This window comes from Pteropus alecto, unplaced genomic scaffold (assembly GCF_000325575.1).
Source record: "Pteropus alecto unplaced genomic scaffold, ASM32557v1 scaffold146, whole genome shotgun sequence".
Classification (NCBI taxonomy): domain Eukaryota; kingdom Metazoa; phylum Chordata; class Mammalia; order Chiroptera; family Pteropodidae; genus Pteropus; species Pteropus alecto.
The window spans coordinates 1,204,541-1,230,133 of NW_006442107.1; the positions used below are offsets into that span (position 1 = coordinate 1,204,541).

The 25,593-nt window shown below is 35.6% G+C and overlaps 1 protein-coding gene across 1 annotated transcript in view; it reads right to left on the minus strand.

Moving 5' to 3' along the window:
• Positions 1–25,593, minus strand: part of DCC (DCC netrin 1 receptor) — a 1,008,917-nt gene that overhangs the window by 258,948 nt on the left and 724,376 nt on the right. Inside the window, exons 10-11 of the mRNA XM_006919890.1 lie at positions 4,129–4,277; positions 2,101–2,239 (exon numbers count right to left, since the gene is read on the minus strand). Of these exons, the coding sequence (XP_006919952.1) occupies positions 2,101–2,239; positions 4,129–4,277 (288 nt within the window). The remainder of the gene's footprint in view (positions 1–2,100; positions 2,240–4,128; positions 4,278–25,593) is intronic.

Sequence of the window (25,593 nt, forward strand, 5' to 3'; positions counted from 1 at the left end):
TTTCTATGGCCCCAATACAAATTTTTTATGGTAAGAATACCCTTGACATGATAAGAAATATGATTCTCTATATAACACACATGCATTTAAACACAGTCATATGTTAAATTAGCCACATAAATGGGATGTACAAAAATATGTTTATATATACAAACATTTGTACAGCTTTGGCTGAAATGTCTGGTTAATTCAATAAATATTTACTGAGTTAGGAGGAATACAGAGATTAATATAACATCATCCTTCATACGAGGAGCATGTAATATAATGAGAAAAAAGGACAGACACATTGGCGTAGGTTACATCTAATAAATACTTAAATATATGTCATGTTCATGTTTTACGTGCTTACGTGGATTAGCCCCTTCAGTTCTCATGTCTTCCTTTCATAACATCCAGAAAGTTAAGGAGAAAAGGGCTTGACTGGGAAGTAGGTGACTATAAAATGTGACTAAATATACATCTAAATGTATAACCTCAGCATGCACAGCTTAGTAGAAAGAAGACATCAAATTGAGGTAGAGAGAAGAGGACTAAATGATAAGGAAATGGAAGCCAAGAGTGCAGGGGTTTTTTTGTTGTTGTTGTAAATGAAAAAAGATGAGTTGATTGTAAAGATGAATGCAGACAAGGTCGGTGAGCCCTCTTCAAAGGGGCCAGGAAGTCCCTGCTTTTTCCAATCAAATGCATCTGATAGAGAAAAGTTGGGGTTCCTTGCACAGTGATGCTTGTTGAGTTAGGGTCATGAAATCCTTTAATTTAGTGACAGGCATTTTCTAACTCCTAAATGTTGCAACACTTCTAGATGATAATTCTTGGACTAATGAATAAAATCTATCTTTCTCACTTATGACATTTAAAACCTAAGTGGAGAATAAGGCCACAGTATTACAGTTCAGAGTATGAATGAAATCTACATAAATTATGTAAAATATTCACTTTCATTTGTTTTCCTTTTATTTTTATAATTATAAGTTGTGAAGTAATTTATTCTGCCAATAAATATTCTGTTCTGTCTTCAAAAACAGAATCAGATGGATAGGCATAAGAATTACATTAAAAATGACACTGAAGTGGTGTCACATATAAAATATTTTTTTAAGTTGAAATTGCAAATGAGTGTTACTCCTGTATCTTCTTCACACTGCCCTTAATAACATGGGTGCCCTTCCTCATTCCATTGATATTGTATGAAATATCTGCCCAGATAATTTCCTAAATTAAAGAATGGTGGATCGGTCACGAATCACAAGCCAAAGTCATTTAGTTTTTGAAATTCGAAAGATCAATAATTTATAGAATTGCACACACCAACATGGAAACCGGTGGTGAAAAGAAATAGCTTGTTGCCTTTTTAATATTCATGGAGGTCACATCTCTGCATTTCTACACCTGGCTGAATTTTCACTGGCCCCACATCATGCACTCTGCTGTACTTTTTCATTTTGCATTAAATTTCCCAACATTACATTATCATTCATTTCTTAGATGTCTAATTTCCTCTGCTACTGCTTTGTCGAGTCCACCCTTTTCATTAAGCTTTTTTTCCTTCATTTATGGCATTTAAGAAAGTATGAACAATCTTTCTTTTGTTAGGTACATTACAAATAAAAGTGTACATTTCACATGCAGTAATAACACTTTCAATCCTGGAATATTTAGCCTAAATCCTTATGATATACTTTCAAATAAAGAGGCATATGGAGGAGGATTGTCCATCATTTACACTTTTAATCATCTATCTCCTTTAAGAACAAGAAATAAAAGAAACATGCCAATGTAAATTAGTCCACACACATACATAAATGTGTTCATATTTATAGAGATAAAGAAAAACACAAAAATTGTTTTGAGCTCTTAAGAAGTAGATACACACTGAAGATTATTTATTAGGACATCCTGACTCAGTGCATACCTTATAAAAGTTAAATTTGACTATAATTGATAGTTTGAGTGAATTACCCAAATTTCCAATTGATGCTAATATCTTCCTTAAAGTTTTAGTTAGGGAAACTTGAAAATAGAATCTATGATATACACACAATATTATTTGATTATCACAGTAAATGTATGAGTCAAGTTTCACTGTCTATAACTTACCATCAGAAAGCGTGACCACGGTTATATCATCAGTAGATACTCCTGGCCCATAGCGATTGTAAGCTAGGAATCGGAGCGTATATTCCGTGAATTTTTTCAGGCCTTCCAGCTTATAAGATAGTCCATCAACCTCTATATTCTGGAGACATAAAATGCCAAAACTGTTATTCAGGAAGCACATTAAAACAGAAATGGCTGCCATTCTGCACAAAATCAGTAAATTGGACATTAGACTCTTACAAAACTACACTATAGCCTTATAATGAGTTGTTGTAAAACCTACTCTTGTGACACACCTTACCCCATTAAAGCCCAAACCTCTCTGTAGACTCCTAGTTAAAATAGCACCATGCTATTTTTATAGTCATTAAGTTCCAGTTTGTTTAACATCACTGAATACATTGAATGGTGTGCAGTATCTCGCCCACACGGAGACCCTGACAGGCAGAGGGAGCTTGTAAATCCATGGAAACAGAGGGTTGTTCCTCTACCCTAACTGGAATAGTTCACCGAGACAACAGATTTCTTTCTTCCCTTGCTGAAATACATCTACATCTCTTGAAACTGACAGATACTTTGCTATAATTTTTTATCTCTCGAAATGCTGCGAGGTAGGTTTAGAACTGTTTTACGTACTTCATAGCTGCAGAAATGAGGTATTAGAGGTGAAGGTCATGGAAAAATCAGGGCCAGTTCCCTCTAGAATAGCGGTCCCCAACCTTTTCGGCACCAGGGACCTGTGCTTCTATAAGAATCTAATGCCCGATGGTCTGAGTTGGAACTGAGGCGGTGATGCTAGTGCTGGGGAGTGGCTACAGATACAGAGGAAGCTATGCTCCTCGGGCCGCCACTCACCTCCTGCTGTGTGGCCAGTTTCCTAACAGGCCATGGATTGGTACCAGTCCATGGCCCAGGGGTTGGGGATCCCAGCTTTAGCAGACCCATTATTTAGCTCTCCACAACGATTCTCACATTCACATGTATCTTGGGTAACATCATTTTTTAATTTATTAAAGTGGGTTGGTAAATGGAATACTGAAAAGCTAAGCTAAAATATGTAGAAAGAAGATATAATAGAAAGATGAAATGAGAGCTAAATAGAATGGAAACAGCAAATAAGAAAACGGAATAAATGATTATGTAGGAGGAACTTCTAGTAATTCTTATCTTATGATATTAGTTGGGATTTGGAACTATTTCTAAATAGCACTGTCGCAAAACATTTTTTAAAATGAAAATCTCTATCGTGCAGTTTACATGAAAGCATGAAGACCACGCTAGGCTTGGCAAACTTCACAGCACATCCTAAAAACTCCACTACCCCAAGGTCATTGCTAGGTCTTTCCTGTTTAACTACACACTTGTCTATATATCTTTTCCCATGTGAAGTTGAGCGTCTGGAAGTAACAGTCATGTATATGTCACAAAATAATACTGCTGAGTTTCCTGTATCTCTCTAAAACCTCATTTATTCTTACTTTACCTTAAAATCTAATTTGCCAATTTCCAGGTGTCTGTGCTAACTGCAGATTAGAAATAAAATACAAGGAGGAAGAAGGTAGCCTTGGCAGTAAGGCAGAATGAAAACAATGAAAAATGATAGATGACAGTCCGATGGTGGGGAGAAGACAGAAATAACATCAAATGTATAAGAATGGAAAAAGCAATTGCGCTGAGGTCATTGAATATAAGTTAAATCCTCACTTAAGACAAAAAAATGAAAATGCAAATGCTTTTTGGGAACAGATGACTTAATAAAAATATGGTTACACTAGTCAGGTAACAACATACTCAAAAGAAAACATTGTTGTCTTTTATACTGACTTCCTCTCATTATCCATTTGCCTCTCACCAAGAATTCAATTAAATTCTTTAGCGTTTCCAGCAGCAGGAGCTTTAAAACTGATCAGTTATCCAGTTACTGGGCTGGACACTGGACTAGGTATCAAGAACTTACAGATCTCCTATTTCCTCTAGCCCTACAGCCACTCAATAGGTGGCAGAAGTGGAGCCCATTCCCTCGCCTACCTGTTCCTTTCCCGTGGACACCTCAGTGCAGAACAGTCTGTAACCTTGGACTGGACCATTTGCATAGGCAGGGGGTTCCCAGGTAATAAGAACCGAGGTAGGTGAGGTAGATACAGCTTGCAGGTTTTCTACTGGCCCTGGAGCTTGCACTGTACATAAGAGAAAGTGATTAGTGTAAGAGGGTTCTCGTTCTCAAAAGAAACAGAATTACATCTTTTACAGTTCAAGGAAATTACAGCAGCATGTACTATTTTTAAAACCATATGGATCACCATATGACCTAGCAATCCCTCTTCTGGGTATCTACCCCCAAATTTTGAAAACATTGATCCATATGTCCCCTGATGTTCACTGCAGCACTATTCACAGTGGCCAAGACATGGAAATACCCAAAGTGCCCCTCAACAGATGATCAGGTAAAGAAGATATGGTACATTTATACAATAGAAGATTACTTGGCCATAAGGAAAGATGAAATACCGTCATTTGTAATAACATGGATGAATCTTGAGATTACCATGCTAAGCGAAATAAATCAGACGAAAAAAGTTGAGAACCATATGATTTCACTTATATGTAGGATATAAATCTGAAAGTAACAAATGAACAAGACAAACAATAACTCATAGACACAGACAACAGTTTAGTAGTTATCCGAGGGAAAGGGAGGATTGGGAGAGGTAGATAAGGGTAAAGGGGGGTCAAATATATGATGACAGAAGGAAATTTAACTTGAGTGGTGAACACATGATGCAATATACATATGATGTATTATTGAACTGTACACTTGAAACCTATATAATTTTATTAACCAATGTCACCACCCTAAAAATATATAAAATTATAAAACTATAAAATATAAAGTTTTTAAAATTCAGAAGAGGACTTATATTCATCTAAATTTTTTATTTCATTTTACAGTTGAGGAAACTGGTCAAGGAGTAGAAGTGACCAGGATAATGGCAGAAAAAGATGGGATTCATAATGTAAATTCTTAGAGTGGAAAATTTTTCCACTATGCTAGTAAGCCTTTGCCTGTGTATTCCTAATAACTGTAGAGGGAAAAGAGAAAATACCTTGAGAATACTTGTACATTATGGTTCTACTTACAATTCAAATAGGCATAGCTATGGATAATTTATCGCATTGTCTTTAAGTCATCATTTTAAAGTCTTGCCCAATTCTGGGTATTTTAAATTAATTTCAGGATTTAATTTTCAATTTCACTTTCGAGTATTCCATTTTTCTCTCATAACTATTACTTTACTTAATCAAGGGTAAGTACTTTTACTTTACTTTACTTAATCAAGGGTAAGTAACTTCCTTATTAAAGAATTAGATTGCACAGGTCTACAATCACTTAAGCAAAACACTTGGGTCCAGATGTTTCAAGATCCAGGAATTTTCAGATTTCAGAAAGGTAACATGGTGTACTTGCAGTGTTTCATATAACACCCCTATTTGGGGTCTGTGCTAATATCCTGTGTTCAAATCATATATTTGCAGCAAAATATGATATTCATACCAAACAGAATTGTAAAAGACTATCTATAGCCTAGCATGAGGTCAGGTCTGGTCTATGTATGCAATGGCTTACAAAAAAATTCTTCAGATTCTGTATTTGACAAATTCGAATGTGTGCATAATTTTTTATTTGTGCAAATATACTTGAGTATAAATATATGATTTGTAAATGGTAAAAGACAGACATATTATTTATTGCAATCTAAAATAAATAAGTGCTCTCACTACTGCAAGTATAACAACCACTTTAACTTAAACATGCTGTGTATTTTCCCCAGTCTTGGATACCACCTAACTTTAGACAGATATACTTTTTAGGCCTGTGAGTTCAAACTTCCATAGCAAAAAGCATATGAAAACCTCGCCGACATATCTGATGACACACTCTTTAGATCATCATTAAACCTACATCTCTGGATCATTATTCAGAATTTGTTCCATGGAAGCTGGCCTCCTTAAGACATTACTGCTCACACATCCATCTGGGGAAAAATATATTTATGTTGGAAACGCATATTTTATGTCACTTGCACATATTTTCCCAACAGTCCCCAAATTTTGAGAACGCTTATCATTGACAACTGTGTCATTTTCACTTTAACAAGTGTTTGTTAACAATTTCTTGAAAACTTATTTGGAAATCTTCTTAAACTACAGAAAATTTTATGACAATAATATGTAAAATATCGTATTTCCTTTATCCAGATTTACCCACTGTTAATACCTTCTTCTATATTTTCTATCATTCTCTCTCTTTCCATCTCTCTCTCTCACATATATATATATAATATATAAATATATATGTATACATACCCATATATAAAGATATATACACATATAAAGAGAATATATATTCTCTTTATATATACATTTATATTGCATTTATCATTTACTATATATAGATTAATTGATAGTGATAAATGCAATCTATAATCTATATGTACAGTGGTAAATGCAATATATAAATATATATTGAAAGAATATTATCTCTTGATAGAGAGAATATGTATTCTCTATTTAGATTAAGTTGCACACATCATAGCTCTTTATCCCTGAACATTTTCGTGCATATTTCTTAAGGATCAATGTATACATGAATAATATAGTTATTAATTTCAGTGCATTTCATATTAACACGATACTTTTATCTAACCTTAATCTGTATCACAATGTGTCAACTGATCCATTAAGGTCATTTATGTAGCATTTCCCTTCCAATTCAGGATCCAGTCTAGGGTCAGGTTTACATTTTGTCACTGTATCTGTTTAAAACTTAGCTGAAACAGTTCCAAAAAGTTTCTTTATCTTTTAAGGCATTTATATTGTTGAAGAATATAGTCTTTTTTTTAAAAAATCAATAGAATATTCCTCACTTTGGGACTGTCTTTGTTATTTCATGTTGAATTTAGATAATACATTGCAGTCAAAAATTAAACATAAGTAATGTCTGTCCTTCTTAGAGCATCATCTCTGGAGGCACAATTTCTCTCTCAGTCCCCTGGTATGTTAATTTTGAGTACTGTCAGATTTCTCCCTTTTAGGGTTAACTGGTCCCCCTGTCCTCCCACCCCCATTCTGGTTCCCTGCTCTACCATTTGGAGCTAATAAGCAATCTGTGGAGAGATACTACATTAGGACCATGTAAATATAATTCTCTTTATCAACTACCTTTAGAGTTAGTATCTGTTCACAGTTCTTGATGGAATCAGTTTTACCAGGGTGGTTACAAATGGTGATTTATTTTCTATCCGAGCACTTTTTCAGCATTAACCACTTGACACTCAGCATTCTATTATAAGATACATAATCCCTCTGCTTATGTATCTATTATTGGTATGGGCACATGGATTCCTACATTTCTATGATCTATAATTCATTATTGCCCTTAATTATTTTGGTGTTCAAATTATCTCAGATTTGGCCAGTTGCAGGGGAAGGGAGGGTCATCTTTAATCTGGTTCTTCTGTCCTTGTAGATTCTTTTGGTGAACAAGAAACATATAAATGTATGTACACACACAAATGCATACATGTATACATATAGTCAAATACACATATATATACACATATTTCTCATGACTCAACAGAGATGCCTCCTATCCCAATCTATCTCTACAGGGTCTGTTCTTGACTTCCCCATTCTTCCTTTACATGTCTTTTCCTCCACAGGGAGACCTCTGGCTCCCACACAGTTGTAGATACTTTATGAGAGCACTCCACCTTGGTTCTCTTCCAGAAAAGAGTAATTTTTCTATGGGAAATCTCTATTCCACAAATGGGACTTCAGTAGACAATATTAAACAACGGGGGGTCTTGTCTGTGTCAAAGTTCTCAGTGATATAATTAGAATTGTATTCTAATGAAGGAGAGATTTTGCTCCACGGGGGAAAAAATAAACAAAAACAAAATAAAAACTTCCTCACTGATATTGTTCACCTGGATTTTCAAAGTACAATATTTTAAAGAACAATAATAAAAACAAACAATGTGCATGCTTCTGTAATTACTTATATATTCACAAAGACAATGCAAACATTTCAAGGGAGAACATTTATGATTTGGAGTCTACTATTTTTCTAAGGAAAGAAAACAGAGAAAGGAGCAATAGAAATAAGACTGAGCTATGTGCTTAAGATATATGTTGAATGTGAAGGAACCAGAATTTTGAAATACAGAGATGTCTGTGTGGTCCAGTGACATGTGAAGTATTAAAAGAATGTGTTCCTTCTTGCTGTCCCGTGGCTAATCTGAAAAATCATTGCTTACTATAAATATGGCTCATTCTGGGAGCAAAGACCAAGGTTTAAAATTAGCCAAATGCTAAGGCTGTCACTATTGCTATCAGTTAGATGTAACACATTCAAGGAAGTTTTGTCAGGATGACCAGGAGACAAGTGAGTATATGGGAGAAAGGAAAAGGAATGTGTTTGGGGAGTTTATACTCATCTATTCTATTGGCGCACAAAGAGAGTGATAGGGAACAATTCAAAGCCTCTTCAATTTTTGAAGAGCCAGCCACTTAAGAATTTGGAAGAACAACTGAGAGGTTGCCTAGCATGATAGGGGCAGAGAGTGCACCACCCTCCAGACAATGACTCTTTGAGTCCGTGGGAATCAGATATGCCAGCCTCTTGCATCAGGTGTTGTGGGAAGAACAGACTACAAGGACATCTGCACCTCAAGGCAGCAGCCCCACAAGAACAAACATTAGGCAACACTCCTCTCCTGCAAAGCCCTGTCAGGGCTGCTTTGGGTCCTGGCTCTTGGTCAAGAGAATGGTCAAAGGCCCTCCACTTAGTTTACAAATAATGAGAGCATCTGTCTTCTCCACAATAATATCCATGATGCTAAGTATACAGAAAGTACTTTTAGATATGTGTCAAATGAATGACTTTATACTAGGTATACAGAAAATAGTAAATGTGTGTCAAATGAACAACTTTATACACAACTACCAAACATTACTGTGAATGACAAGCCTGAAATACACTATTGTCTAACTCATTTGATGCTATTGATTCAGCAGTCACTACAAGTGATCAGAAAATAGTGTATTCCTAACACACGTGGTAAGACCTGAAGTTGCTATAGATGTCTGTGTTTGTTCACATATGCATGTGAATCTGTGTGCACTTTGCCCACAGTGTAATTTCTTTATGTGCATAAGTAGCTTAGCATCAATGGGAGAACCTTAGGCAGTAAGTACAATAATTTGGATTCAGCTCACACTGGTAGTGCCTACTTTGATCGCTTGTTCACTGACTGAATTATCCTCCTTTCCCTTACAATCATTAGATACTATTAGGGAAAAATGTGTGCTTGGGTTTCTAGAATTTTAAGCAGAGAATATAGATACCTGTAGTAAAAAGAGGAGCATTCGGTTTAAATATTTACAAATGACAGTATGTGTTATCACCAATTTCCAGCCATGTGATAACATTCTATTTGTGGTTATAATGTTAACAATTGTCTTTTTTCTACTCAAAGATTGCCTTTTAGTACTAAACTATTTCCTGCTTTTGCTATTGTTATAAAATTTATTTTATGATCTTATTGCATTGATATTTTAATACTCATATTAAAATAAAAATATCATAATCCTATGTTCTAAGTAAATATAAACATCAAAAGATCAAAGAATTATCAAGTCATATATTTATCATATATATATTTCATCCAGATCAAAATACTGCATATGGGATATTCTTCTTCACAAAATACCTGGCTACTGTCAAGACTGTTTCACATAAGCTATTAAATACTTATTCTTTTTTTAACAGCAGTGCTATAAGTTCAGTCATGAATTCCCTAATATTTTCCCTCTGAGTTAGAGCCCTAACATAGGTCTGTAGATAATACATTGTGTTATACGTTGATTGTGGAGATACGTTTGTGCATGTATATATACACGTATATATTTGTGTATTTATTCAGACCCATATCCACAAAGTATATTTAAGCATAAACTTACATATTTTACATATGTGATTTATTATATGCATATTAGGAAGAGAGAGAGAAAGAGAGACACAAATTAGATGTGAAATCAATACAGTTAACAGCTTCTGCCTTTCATTTCATTACACTTTAGTATGTCAGTCAAGAAACTTAATGGACTTAACTGCTCATCATTTCCAAGATGCCTTTAATAATCCCCACTGATCCCCTCAGCTGGACAATAATTCTGTGGCAAACTGTATCTAATTTCTCTCTATTTCTATTCAAGTTACCTATTTCTTCAAAAAATGGAAAGATTCAAGAATAGATGCATAATCCATGCAAGTAACTCATCAATCAATGTCAGCCTAACCAACCACCTTTTTAAATTTCAATATTGCATTTCAGTAGAAATTCATTATAACACCTGTACCTAAGAACAAATTTAATACTTAAGTTTGAGTAAATGAGATGTATTGCATGTCACTATTTGCACTGGGAATGATAATTTCTGACTATATATGAATTTAAAAAATAACAGAACATTTTTAATGAGATCTTATTGCATATTAACCCAAAAATAAAACATAAAAGTTAGCTAAATCTTTAATAAAGCATGAATTATCATGTATAATCATCCTGAAGACAGGATGTGTGTGTTTGTGTTATACATGTGAGTGTGTGTGTATGAGAGGGAGAGAGAGAAAAAAAATCACAGTTTAATGAGCTATAATTGATTAAAGTAAGAGTCAGAAGGAATAGTTTCTTTTTCTTACTCTATTTGTGTGAAGTCATTGGCATCAAGTAGTCCATGGACCCCCTGAAATTGTATGGACATTTTCAAGAACAAAAGATGTACATTTTTTTGAGGTGATTCTTCGAGTGATAGCTCCCAATGAATCAGATAACATCTCTGGTTTCTTTTGGTTTTGAAAATCAGTGATTCTTTATTATCAAATCATTTGTAGTGACTGTTAATTACGTTATGGTGGAAACTATGGCAATAATTTCACTTTGAATAGACATCTTCAACTTTTAATAAAATGTTGTTTCAAAAGCTGGAAGATGTTTGTGAAAGTGATTTTTCTACTTAATTTCCCAAATCATAGGAAATTCAAAGGCATTGAATTCATTCGGTTTAATTCACCAAATATTTTAGGTTTTGTAAGATGTCATGGCTGCTGATTGAGAAGTTATATAACATATATGCATTAATGCTCTTTTCTTTTTCTTCCTTTCTCTTGCTTTGTTTCTATGCCAATATCTACTCATCTACCTTCCTGATTTGTCTTTGTAATCCGATATTTGTATAAGTCAGCCTAAAACCTAAATTATGATTTATCAAATATATGGGTCTAAAAATATTTTGGAAGTTTAAACAATCCCTTTATAAATAAAAATATGAATATAAGGTTTTCACAGAAATAGCTTTAGAAGGATCAAATGTGCCAACATCTTCATAATACTGGATAAGGCTAATGTCTTTTCACCATTATACTGATGTTTCTCAGCTGGAAGTCCGAAATGAAGACAAATGTTAGCGTCAGAGAATATTTAGTTGAACATTTGAATATTTCAAGTCTTTTCAAAATGACTGGAGTACAATGTATCCTACTGTTCCTAAATCATCAATTTAACAGTCACCAAATCCTTTTTATTTAAGAACTAAAGTATCAGTGCATTTAAAAATACATATCTTATGTTGTCATTCAAATAATGACTTATAATTCACATGCCCTCAATTCAGGTGAGAATTCTGAGGATGATTCCATCTCCTTATTCTTTTGTTAATTTAAAAAAAGGTTTTCAAGTCCATTTTTAAAAAGGGATAGCAAGGGCTCTAAGTAATTACCTGTGGTGATCCAAATAGATTTACACCACAAAGCTCTCTTATTTAAGCAGCAGCTTCCGTTGCCAATGATATCCTTACTGAATGTGTTTTCAAATGCAAGTCATTTCTGAAACTATTTGCATTTATTGATAATAAAGTGCATGCTTTGATTGCCTCTTTGATTTTTTTTCCTCCTGTAGTTAACAGCTTTAATGATATTTCTATGAAATCTGTTTCTATTCTGTATGAGGAATGCAGCATCAAAGAGCCTGCAGGCAATGTAATTATTAACATAATGAAACCCCTTCTTGACTGAACTATACATTGTTATGAGATATGACAGTAATTTGGCAGGGAAGAAGCACAAACTATGGGGTATGGTTTCTATTACAAAACCACGTAAGTCTGACAAGATTTGATTGGAAGAAGCAGTTATTACCTGATCGTTTTACTTTGGGTTTTAATAGGTGCTATCTGCTAACTTGCAATATAGTCAACTGTGTTATTATGTGTGTGTGCATATAGATGTGTATATATAAATATATCTATATATACACACCTATATATAGGAAATGTGTGTGATGTATATGACTTAACTTATATTTTACATATATATATATACATATAAATCTGCTAATATATTAAGTGATGGATATTTATGATAGCATAGTAGAAATAACTTTTATGATTCTTTCTAAAGAAAATGGAATTAAAAAAAGTCTTGTTGTGACTCATCTAAGAATTTGAAGCAGTTGGTAATAAATATGATTATAAGAATTGACCTCAAGATAAGATTAGCTCAGGCTTTCATTGACACAGCCAAGCAGTGACAGCTTTGGTGAAGTATATAGAGTATTTAGAAAACATAGGCATTGTCTAGAAATGTAAAATGGAGTGGAGAACGTAGATTCCTGATGGTGTGATTGACATTTCAAACTGGAGATTTCTAAGTAATGTCAAAAGCAATTGTTTTTACGTTCTAGAAAAGTTTCCTAAAAGATATCAAACATCAAAGCTAAAAAACTTAAAGTTTCAACCAAATATGCTTAAGTTTTCATATTACTAAAGGCTTGATGTCCTATAAATATAACGACACTGATTTTTTTCTTATTTAATTTTTTCCCCACGATAGCTTGGGTTTGGTTACTTTCCATTGTGATTAAAAATCTTACCTAAAGTACCAGCCAATTTTAAAGCATAATCATACTTTTTATATGTTTAACATATAATTTTATCTCTAGTACTGTGAAAAATTTTCTTATAGTAGAAATTTTTCAAGAAATTTAGGGCAGAGAAAGGATACACACTGGAAATACCTAGATATAAAGATTTTCAGAAATATATCTATTGATGAAGTACATAGCAGTCATGGATAGTTATGGAATGTTTGCTCAAGAATATTTCTTAAAAAACAATGAAGAATCACGCTGGTGAAGGATGGCCCCATGGGCAGATCTTGAACTCACATCCTCCCACGGACACACCAAACTGACAGCTACATATGGAATAACTCCTTCTGAAAAGACCTAGCAGAACAGTTTCTTCACAAGAAACAGTAAAAGAAGATAATCGAGATGGTAGGAGAGAAAGAGATGCAGCCTCACTAAACCTCCGTCCCCAGCATGGCAATCCACAATGGGAGGGATCTCATAAATCTGAAGCTTCTCCCAAAGGAGTAGAGGGTTTGTGCCCCACATTAGGTACCCCAAGCCTTGAGACCTGCACTGGAGAGATAATGTCTGACTTTGAAAAAATATGAGACTTATGTCCAGGAAATCCAAAGGGCTCCAGGGAACTGCGATTCTGCTCTGAATGGGTTCACGTGCAGATTCACTTGCCCCGAGGCCCAATAAAAAGGCATCAGTTTGCAGAGCAACGAGACTATATGTAAAGAAGATTCACTTACTAATCTTAAAGTATCTGTCGGAGGGGCAGGGGCCTGTTGGAACTCTCTCCAGGGACGGAGGTGCCGGTGGGCACCATTTTGTGCTCTCTATATACCTTGTTAAAGCCAGCGGGCAGGCCCCAGCCCGCATTTTCCCGCCACCTCGCTAAAACCAGTGGGTGTACCACAACACTCCACTCTCCTGCTGCCTTACTAAAGCTGGCAGGCATGAATACCCCATACAAGAGATGCACCTTAGTCACCTGGTACAAGTGTCCACAAGGGCTTGTGTTCCTGGGTCACATAGGACTGTAACAATTGAAGAGACAGTTCTTGGCAGGCTACCACCCCCAGGGAACTGTACAGACAGCCAATGAAATCACACTCTCAGTCTTCCTGCGAAAAAGACTTATTAACTTGCCCTGGACGTACAGCCTAAGGAGCGGGCTTCATGTTTGCCAAACATCTAGAGGCAACAAAGGTGCTCTCAGAGAACACAGGCCAGCGAATGCCATATTTGCATTCTCTTTTGGCCTCACTACAGTGCACCTGTACCTCCATGAAAGGAGCTTATATGCTTTTGTGGATCCCCGATTTTTGCAACTGTTGCCCAGGGGACACCTCCAGATCACCTGGTCTGGAGGTCAGCAGGGTTTACAATCGGGGTCCCACAAAAATGTTTATATTTGCAGAGTTTAAAAACATCTGCTCGAGGGTTCTGGCTTCAAATTAGCCTGAAAGTAGGTGCTGAGATCCCACCCTTTGGAGCACTAACAGGTCTTGGCTCACCCTCAACAACTGGGACCTTTCAAGAAGAAATAGGGCTCCTTAGACAATCACAAAGGCTCTAGAGACAACCAAGAGTTAAGGCAAGGTTAAATGATAGGTTCATTTCCTACATTAGGCCATTCTTTCAAGACTAAAAGAGGTAGCTGTATTGCTTAATATATCAAAACAATCACAGAGAGTCAAGCAAAATGAGGAAACCAAGGAATATGTCCTAAATAAAAGAACAAGTTAAAGCCTCAGGGAGAGGGAAAAATCAGAATAAAACAAATATAAATGATTTACCTAATAAAGAGTTAAAGTGTTATCATAAAAGTCCTCACTGAAATTGGGAGAAGAGTAAATAAACACAGTGAGAACTTTAACAAAGAGAAAATATTAGAAAGCATGGAACAGAAGTCATAGAATGGAATATTTTTACAGACATAAAACCAACAATTTAAAAATTTGTATGGAATTACAAAAGACCCTGAATAGACAAAGTAATCTTCAGAAAGAAGGACAAAGCTGGAGGCATCATATTCTCTGATTTTAAACAATATTATAGAGCTAAAGTAATCAAAACAGTATGGTACTGACATAAAAACAGACACATACAGTAATGGGACAGAACAAAAAGCCCAGAAATAAACCCATGTATATATGGTAAATTAATTTATAACAAAAGAGGAAGAAAAGTACAATAGAGGAAAAGTCTATTTAATAACTGATGCTGGAAAAACTGGAGAGCCACATGCAAAAGAATGAGATTCGACTACTATTTTATACTACATGAAAATAACTAAAAATCTTAAAGACTTGAATGTAAGACTTGAAACCGTAGACTGTAAGCTCTTTGACCACAGAGCTGTCTCCAAAATCAAAGGCAATAAATGCAAAAATATACAAGTATTGCTATATCAAACTAAAATCATTTTGCACAGCAAAGGAAACCATCATTAAAATGCAAAAGCAACCTAATGAATGAGAGAAAATATTTGCAAATCACATATCTAATAAGGGTTAATACTCAAAATATATAAAGAATTCATTCAGCTCAAAAAAAAATTTGATTTAGTAGGCTATAAACATAAAAGCAACAAATGAACAGGACAAATAGAGACTCATGGACATAGACAATAGACTAGTGGTTACAAGAGGGTAGGGGTGAGGGGGAGGAGGGAGGTAAATGGGGTATAAGGGGTCAAATATGTGGTGACAGAAAGATATCTAACTATGGGAACTCAACACACAATGTAAGTATATATATATATGCCTTACTATTAAAATGTGCAGATGAAAATTGCCAGATTTCATTAACCAATGTTACCATAAAAATAAATTAATTAATTAATTTAAGAAAGATTTAAAAATGGGCAGAGGATCTGAATAGATATTTTTTCCGAATGAGACATACAGATGGCCAACAGGCACATAAAAAATGTTTATCATCAGGAAAATTCAAATCAAAACCACAATGAGATATAAACTCACGCCCATTAGAATGGCTATTATCAAAAATAGAAGAAATAAGTGTTGGTGAGGATGTAGAGGAAAGAGAATCTTCATGAACTGTTGGTGAGAAAGTAAATCGGTGTGGCCACTATGGAAAAATAACACAGAGGTTCCTCGAAAATTATAAATAGAAATACCATATGATCTAGCAATTCTTCTTCTTGGTGCATATCTTAAGAAAATGAAAACACTAATTGAAAAGATACATGCAACCCTATGTTCACTGCAGCTTTATTTCCTTTAGCCAATAGCCAAGATATGGAAATAATCTTAGTGTCCATCGATGGATGAATATATATATATTTACAATGGAATACCACTCAGCCATAAAAAAGAATAAAATTCTACCATTTGCAACAACTTAGAGAATATTATGATAAGTGAAATAAGTCAAATAGGGAGAAAGACAAATACTGTATGGTTTCACTTATATGTAGAATCTAAAAAAACAAAACAAACAAACAAAACAAAACAGAAGTGAGCTCACAGCTATAGAGAAAGAAAATGGTGGTTGCCAGATGGGAAGCGGGTAGTGGTGAGCAGATGGGTGAAGGGGGTGAAGTGGTAAAAACTTTCAGTTATTCAATAAGTTAAGTCATGCAGATGTCATATACAGCATGGTAACTTCAGTCCATAAAATAGTGCATATTTGAAAGGTGCCAAGAGAGTAAATCTTAAAAGTTCTCATCACAAGAAAAAGAAATCTAACTTTGTATGTTGACAAAGGGTAACTAGACTTATTGTGGTGATCATTTCAGTGTATACAAATATTGAATCATCATGTTGTATCTCTGAAACTAATGTAATGTTATACGTCAATTACACCCTAATTAAAAAAAAATTGCACTGATGGAAAAGGCAAGGGAGTTCAGGCGTGAAGAAAAATCTGATGAGTCAGGACACATGGGTGTGAATGAGTTTGATGGATAACGGCCTTGACATTAGCCTTTTCAGAATGGAACTTAACAAGTTGATAAATGGAGAGAAAACCACTATATAGCTTGGGGAAAGCTTTAGACAATGAGGTCTTTAAGTACAAATAATTCCAAAGTGAACTAAATTAATGATGGTACAATTAACCTCATATTGAAGAAACAACTTACAAGCGTGGAATTATAAATTATTAAATTGATTTATTTTGCTAGCATTATCAACAAATCAAATAATGTTCTACCAATTTTAGGAAAATGTGATATACAGAATAAAAAAAAAAAAACTACTCCTCTAATACTGGTGTATCCTTGGGCCAAATTACTTAAAAACTCTGCACATCATTTTCTCATAGGTTTATAACGTCTACATAATAAGGCTATTATAAGGATAATATGAGGCTCTACAGAAAAGAAAGTGTTCCAATATGGTAGTTAATATTATTGTTACTTGAACTCAAATCCCTTAGCCTTTTCTATAATTTGGTTTCCTAATGAGACAACTGAAATAAAAAAGACTTTGTTCTTAATTCTCAAGACTGTTCGAAGAACATGAAGAGATGATGTATGTGACAGGGAAATGGGCAACACAGCAACCCGTACTGCATAGGATGTTATCTTGGTTGGGATTACGTTTACAAAGCATATGTGGCCAAGAGAATGCCTGATATATGAGTGATTTACCTGATATGTCATAATAACAGATATAAATTATGCCTTTCAACCTCCTTATAAATTCTCCACAGAATTACTTTTGTTATTGTTATAGAGACAATAACATGTATGCTTATTTCCTACGAAAGAGTCTACAGCAGAAAATCCCAAGGCGGGCATGTGGAGGCCTCTTACTTTCTTCACACTTATTTGAGACTTGTATATGCTTCAGGATCGTATTTCTGCACACAAAAATATCAGTTCTCTATAAAGAGATATATGTCACAGACCAGGTATTTTCAGCTTAAGTGCAACCCAGAGTGTTTTCCATGGTGCTACGGTAACTTAATCTCAGCAACCTCTCTCAAAGTTGGCTAGTATTATGGTTAATACAGAAAGAATCAATATGTGATGTTTGTAGTTTTAATAGAGTAATAAATGACATGCATAGACAGCTTTTACAAAATAATTCTGCAGCCATTTATTAGAAGGAAGCAGCCATCTTTTTTTAGACTGTCAAGCGTGTAGGCTTTTTTGCACACCTTATAAGATACCATCCCTTTGGGGAAAAAAATTATTGTTTATCAATTTCCAGGCTTTAAAAGATAAGGAACTGCCTTAGATAAACTGGCTCTTTAGGGAGGGGTCATAAATTAAGGAAGAAATTTAGAACTTTCTTCTCCAAACACGTAGGTTTCACAAGTCAGAGATGTGAACTACTCTGGGGCAAGAGATGCCCATGGATGCCACCTAATAAAGTTTCACTGAGAGAGGCAAGAGTATGGCCTCCAGAATCAGAAACCCTGGGTTCAAATCCAGAACACACATTCAGGCTTTGTGGCTGGCATCAAGCAACTTAATATCTTTGAGTTTAAGCTTTTCTTATAAATGGGGTTAAAACCAGTACCTACTTTGTGATGTGAATTTGCTATGGAGATTAACAATAAATATTCCATGAATGGCATCTGGCACAAAGGAAATGCTTGATAAATATTAACTAATTTTTACCGTGTGACAGGTATTGTGAGAGTTGACAGGGGAAACAGTGAAACTTTCCTTAGAATTTACAGTCTAAGGTGGTGGGACCACAAGGAGCCAAGAGCGGGATCTACATGAGGTAGGAGAGATTGTCAGGGTAAGACCCCACTGGACCTTAAAGGCTTTGGGAGGATTTTGATCTTAAAGAATCGTAAGGAAATTGATGGATTCAGGCATTTTGTTCTCTGTCAGCTACATAGAGTGAACAGAAGGGGCAAATGTAGATGGTGGGAGACCAGTAGAAGGATATGCTATAGTACAGAAGAGAGAGGTTAAAGACTTGAATTAGAATGAAGGTGGCAGAGACACAGAGAAATGGAGGAATTCAAGAGCTTTACAGAAGGTAAAATCAGCAGTTTTGATGGACTGGAGCTAGGGCAGTGAAGAGGATGAAAGCATTAGGAAGGACTCTTGTATTTCTGATTTGCATAGCTGGGTGCGTCTGGCGGCTTTCACCAGACTAAAACTAGACCGAGCCACTGTATGATGAGTGTGTTGGTGGGTGGCTATCACTGCTTTGGCACCCATATTAGGTTTGAGGTGTCCAGCTGACAATTTATCCCCAAACAGTCACAACCCCATATATTTTTTTCATCCTTACTTCTCTTTTAATTTCTTGGGCTCCCAGCTAATTTCACGCACTACTTCTATGAATGGACTCATTACAGACTTTTTTCTTCTTTCTTTATTTCTCCTGCAATTTTTTTTTTTCTGTCTTTTTTTCATATACAGTCAGCCGCTTTTCAGGAACATCAGTTAGTCTCTCCAGATTTTGTGATTATCTTTTTGTTCCTATCCCACTTAACTTAGCTCCTCTAAATCCATACTTTGATCTTATTCAAAATAATTACCCCAATTAACAGATCAGATTGTGCTAAGGCATTTTTTTTTCCTGAACAATGTACATGCATGTTGAAGAATTATGCTCCCTTTCTCTCCCGATACTTGAAAAAAAAGAGCCCAAGATAAAAATATCTTTCCTAACAGTGGCAACAATAAAAATTCCAATTACAATGAACCTGGGTACACATGTGACCTTGACAATACCAAAATTAATATTCACTTTGCGATTCCACTGACATTTATCACTGAAGAGCACCTTTAACGCCCTTACACATACATGCACACAAGGGGAAGATTGATAATCGCACAGGGCAGAAAACCTAGTTGTCTTCTATCTCTAAGAGACATCTAAAAGGCTCCCAGTCTGTTGAATGAACCACCCTGAGGATTAAGTTTATTTTATTTTCAGTATTCAAAAGATAAGAAGTTTATTAACCACATGGAAGATTTGGGCTTGTTCAGAGATAGCAGCAGAAGACAAATAGACTTCAGTAGTAAATCATCTCACAAAAGTCAGACAATGACTTTAAGTAAAACTAAATACAGGGATACTGGTATGCTGCTCAGATCAAAATATCCCTTCCTTTTCTCAACCCTACCTCCTCTGCTTTTATTTTCACGGCTGCCGTAAATTGTCAGAGCAATAGGAAAGAAATGTTTTTGCTGTTCGAAGGTTGTTGACAATGATGTTTGGGCAAATATGCAATAATATAAAGAAAATAATGGTTAAACATGAATGCTTTTTAGGTAAGTCAGAAATATTTCTTTGAGAAGGGTTCAGTTTGTCCACTGTATTTCAAAAATTCTAAATCTCAATTTAATATCAGATTGGCAGTCTTCTTGACTTCTTCCTGGTTAAGTATAAGACACAGTGATACATCTAATTCTCCACTCTCAGTATAAATATAATGTGAGCCCACGAATGAGCCTATGTACATAAAAATTTCTAGTAGCCTCATTAAAAAAGTAAAAACTATCTAAATGAAATTAATTTTAATAATATATATTTAACCCAATATGTCTAAAATGCTGTCACTTCAAAACATAATCAATGTAAAATTTCTTAATGTGATATTTTACATTTTTTTATACTAAGTCTTTAATACTCAGTGTGGATATAATGGATAGCACACCTTAATTTGGGCAAGCCCTATTTGAAGTGCTCATTAACCACTGTAGCTAGTGGCTATCATAGCAAACATTACAGATATAGGCAATTCGAGAACTGGGATAATTCGAGAACTCTTCAATTGGAATGGAGGAAAATTCGATTTTTCCAAAGCAAGTGGCAAAATTGCTCTAAGAACATTAAATTATAAAGAGAATATAAGAAAAAAAAACATACTGCTAAAATAAATCAAGCTCTTGGCATAATCTGAAATAAGTCAGTGATATGTTAAATCTATTATTATATTGTTATTTGTGATTAAATATTAAATGATGAAACATACCACTAGAAGTAGCATCAAATCATTTCTGGGTGTCCTAAGCATTTTTGAGAGGAGCTTAAACTGAACTACAAGCCATTTAGATTCCCTGAGGAAAGAAAGTAATAGTTATTGTTTTTTATTTCACTGCGAGGTAGTAGTAGAAGACTTCGAATCAAGACAGCAGACTGAAGGTTAAGATCAAGTGAATGATTCATAACAGAGAATCAAAATTATGTACCTAGTGTGTTTCTCAGAACAATGATTAGCATAATTTACTCAGACTGGCTTAAGTTTAATAATGTTGGGATTTTTAAACATTATACTGTCATGGCTATGTTTTCTGAACTAATACGAATTTTAAAATTTAAACTGCAGTTAATTTTCAATTAATTATTTTTCCATTTCCCTGAAATTATCACACACATACATTCTGGTAGGAATGTTATGCTAGGTTTAAATCCCACTGAAATTATCACACACATACCCACGCTTTAGCATTCTGGTAGGAATGTTATGCTAGGTTTAAATCCCAGCTCTGACACTATTATTCCTAGCATTCTGGTAGGAATGTTATGCTAGGTTTAAATCCCAGCTCTGACACTATTATTTTTGTCCCATTTAATTTCGTCACATCTAATGTAGGAGTTGGGTTGGGCCAGAATTCTCGCTCACAGGATATTTGGCAGGTGCAGAGGATTGCTATGGGCTGCAGTTGAAAGATTTTAAGGTGATGCCACACAATTACTGCTCCGGGTCATAGCTGTTAAAATCAGAGTCAAGATGTTGCCAGCAATGTCTGGGAGGAAATGATTATGGGGATTTTATCAACTGAAGGTCAAACAGTGAAAACCTGAGCATGCAGTCAGGTGGAAGCCGTTCTCACTGGCAGCTTCTGTGGACTCTCCTTATCCAGATGGTTCCTTTCACTTGTTAGTTCCTTCAGGACTCTGCCTAAGCAGTTTGCAGGCCTTAATTTGCAGAGAGTGCTATGTTCTGCAGCCTACAAGGCAGAAGTGGAATTCTGGAGAGAGAAAGAAGGTAGGAGCATATCGAATATGATTTTAAGGACATTAGGGGTGCTTCTTAACACTTCTTTGCTTAAGAGACGACAGAAATTATTTTTAAAATAAAAAAGTTAGTTTCTTAATTAATTAAAAGTAAATAAATAAATATCTGCTATTTAAAAATATTCTTTTTCCATAGCTTGCTACATTCGCAACCTGATTACCTGGAATCTGACCAACGATCTGAGTGACTCGTAGGGCCGTGTAATGTACTGTTTTGAATAGTGTTCCCCCAAAATTCAAATGTACCCCCCAAAGTCTTTGCCTTTAATTATTTAAGTTAAGATGAAGTCATACTGGATTAAGGTAAGCTTTAAACCCAAGATTTTTTTGTGTCCTTACAGAAACAGGAGAAAAAACACAGAGACATAGACACAGGCGAAAAGGCCACGTGAAGCTAGAGCCAGAGACTGAGTGATGCAGCTGTAAGCCAAGGATTGCCAGACACCACTGGAAGCCAGGAAGCAGTATGGAAAAAAGTTTCCTCCAGAGCCTTCAGAGAGAACGTGGCTCCGATCACATGTTCATTTCAGAGTTCTAGTGCTTAGAACTATCAGAGAATAAAGTTCTGTTGATTTACACCACTTGATTTGTGGCACTTTGTCCTGGCAGCCCTAATATGGGCAGTATGACTTCTATTTTATAAGAGGAAATTAAGAATCAGAAAAGATAAGTGACTTCCTCTAAAATGCACAGCAAACTATAGAGAATAGCTCAGTCCAGAACGCCACGTCTTTTGCTTATTGGCTTAGTGATAAATCCATTTACAGGAAGAGGAACCACAATGTTTGCAAGCAGAGGTGTTTCACACCAACAATCCTAGATTAGAAATGTAGACAGAGGCCTAGAGTTCCCACCAGTGTACTGACCCATCCTGTAACTGACTTTAAACTCTTTGAACTCCAAGTTTATTCTTTTTAAAAATCAAATAATTCAAATCAACTCTCTCAGAGGTACTTTATGGATTTAACATTATGTTTCAGATGTTTTGGCTTCTGGGTGCCCTGAGTTAATGGAGGATGTAAGACTCCAGGATAAGGAAAAGGGTAAAGAAAAGGGATGCTGCAAGTTCAAAGACAAGCTTCTCCTTAACTCTGCAGCCTTTGCGTAAACCGAAACTAGGCTTCTACTGGTAAAATTCTGATGCAGTCTCAGAGCAAGAAGCTGATTCATACTCTTGATCATCCCTGCAAAGACATCTCATTAGAATTCAATTCAATCTCTTATTTAATGAACACAGGCAAAGAACATATCAGAAAACAAGCTGGTTCTCAGCTAACATTTATTTTGGCACTGACTTGCCCCTTTTGGAATGGTTCCTTGGAAAATCTTGGCAGCGGGAAGACTGGGATGCAGATCTGAGGCCTCCTTTCAGTCAATTCTCTTTTCTGGTTATTAACCACATCAAACTGCACTTTACTAGCCTGCCCAGAAGCTTTCTAAGAAGAAGGCTTCTCTATGATTGATACATTTTTGAGTGTCTTCTGTGTATATCCCTGTAGTGCATGCATTAGGGACATGTAGGACACAGGTATTTTATAGTTTATAACATGGAGGTTTCTCCCATGTTTTCCAATAACCATTCAGTTTGCCACTATTAGAAGCTAAATACTGCACTGCATTGGCCAATTGGCCTAGCAGTATGTGGCATTTGCTTTTGTTTTTATATTAAAATTATTGGCCACCTTCTTTGAGCTTATAGTCTAATTAAATAAATAAAATCTAAATTGATTTAATGGTCAAACCTATCATCAAAAAAAATCTTGATTTGTCCCGCATAGCCCTTCCCTTTCCATAAACTCTCCAAGATGGCCCATTACTCAGTTTCTGATGCCAACAATGGTCCCACAATTTGCCTAGTACTTGAGGCCTAAACTCAAAGAGCAAAGGTGACTCCTGCCTTTTTTCCTTCCACACCCAGCAGCAAGTTTTGTCTCTATCTATCAAAGGCATCCTGAATTCTACCAGTTTTCAGCACCTCCACAATTTCTATCAAAACTTGAGCTACTAACACCTCTAGACTAAATTGACACATTAGTTTCCTTTCTAGTCTCCTCGCTTCCACTTCTCAAATGAAAATTAGACCATGTCACCCTCCTCTTGTGCAGATGCCTCCACAATGAGAATTATGTTCACCTTCCTTAGCATGGATTCGAGGTTTTTCATGGCTGGGCTCTGCTACCTGTGGACTTTTTTCCCCACTCTCTCTCTTCCTTGCTCTCCTGCAGCACAGGGGACTTCTTTCTCTTTCTCTCCAGGATCTTGACACTTGTGATTTGCTCTGCCTTAAATGTCTTCACCCAAGATCTTTGCTGGCATCCCTCCAAAATTCATTTAGAGGTCCTCTTAAATGTCCCTTCTTCAGAAGGCTTTCCTGATTTTCCCTTGTAGAATCGTCTCTATCCTCCTCATTCTTTATACCCTTAAGTTACTTTATTCATCTGCATGCTTTATTTTTGTTTATTGTACCTCTCTATCACTAGAATATAAACCTCATGAGGATAGGATAAATACTTTGTCTTTTTTACTGGTGAATTCCCAGTGCAGAGAAATACGGGGTAGCCCACCGGGAGCACACAATTAGTATTTGTTGAGTGAATGAATGAATGAATAATGAACGACCAGATAAAGTTCAAAATCTGGAAAATGAAAATGAACTGATGCAGACTAATAGTTTGATCCATGTGGTGATGGAGTAGGCTAGAGTAGGCTTTCTGCTCTTAGAGATCTTAAATAAAATCTTAAAGTAGAAATAGAAGAGACTGATAAAATAGCCTAATGAAGGAGAGAATTTCAAACACATATGAAAAGTACAGAGATGTAAATGAATAAATTACATGCAGTGTTAAGGAATGTGATTATATGAGGAATAATTAGAATCTGGCAACAGAGGAATGCAAGATTATGACAGACTGACAGCTAGCATTTACTGAGGGCTGAAAATGTGCCATAGAGCAGGTTAAGTATTTTACAGTAATGATCTTATTTGATCCCTGGAATAATCATTCAAGGATGTATTATTGTGTCCCATTTTACAGATTTTTCTCTTAAGCTTTATAATATCCCCACAAGATATCACCATTTTATATATGAGGACACTGTGGCTCACCCCAGTTAGCTAGTAAGTAAAAAAGGCCGAACTCAATTCCAGTCTGACTTCTGAATCATCTTTCTTAATCACCTTTCTCTGTCCTTCCATTTGAAAGACCTGGAACACCGATTACAGATTTAAATAAGGTGGTAATGAACAGATCACTTGCACTGACATTCAGTTGATAAAAGCCTCATGATCATTTCCTCTTGGATACTGATAGAGACATCTTGCCTCTGATTTGAACAGCTCTGACCTGAAGCAGTAATGTGTGTCATCACCTTAAATTTTTTCAACGTCAATCCATGGCAATCTCCTGTACCTGTCAAGTATTCTGTGATCAGAAATTCTGGCCCAACTCAACTCCTGTATTAGATGTGATTTGGAGCTTCCTGAGGTGGGAAGATTGGGCTGAGACAGAAAAGAATATTTACATAGACTAGGGAACATTTGGGGTTTA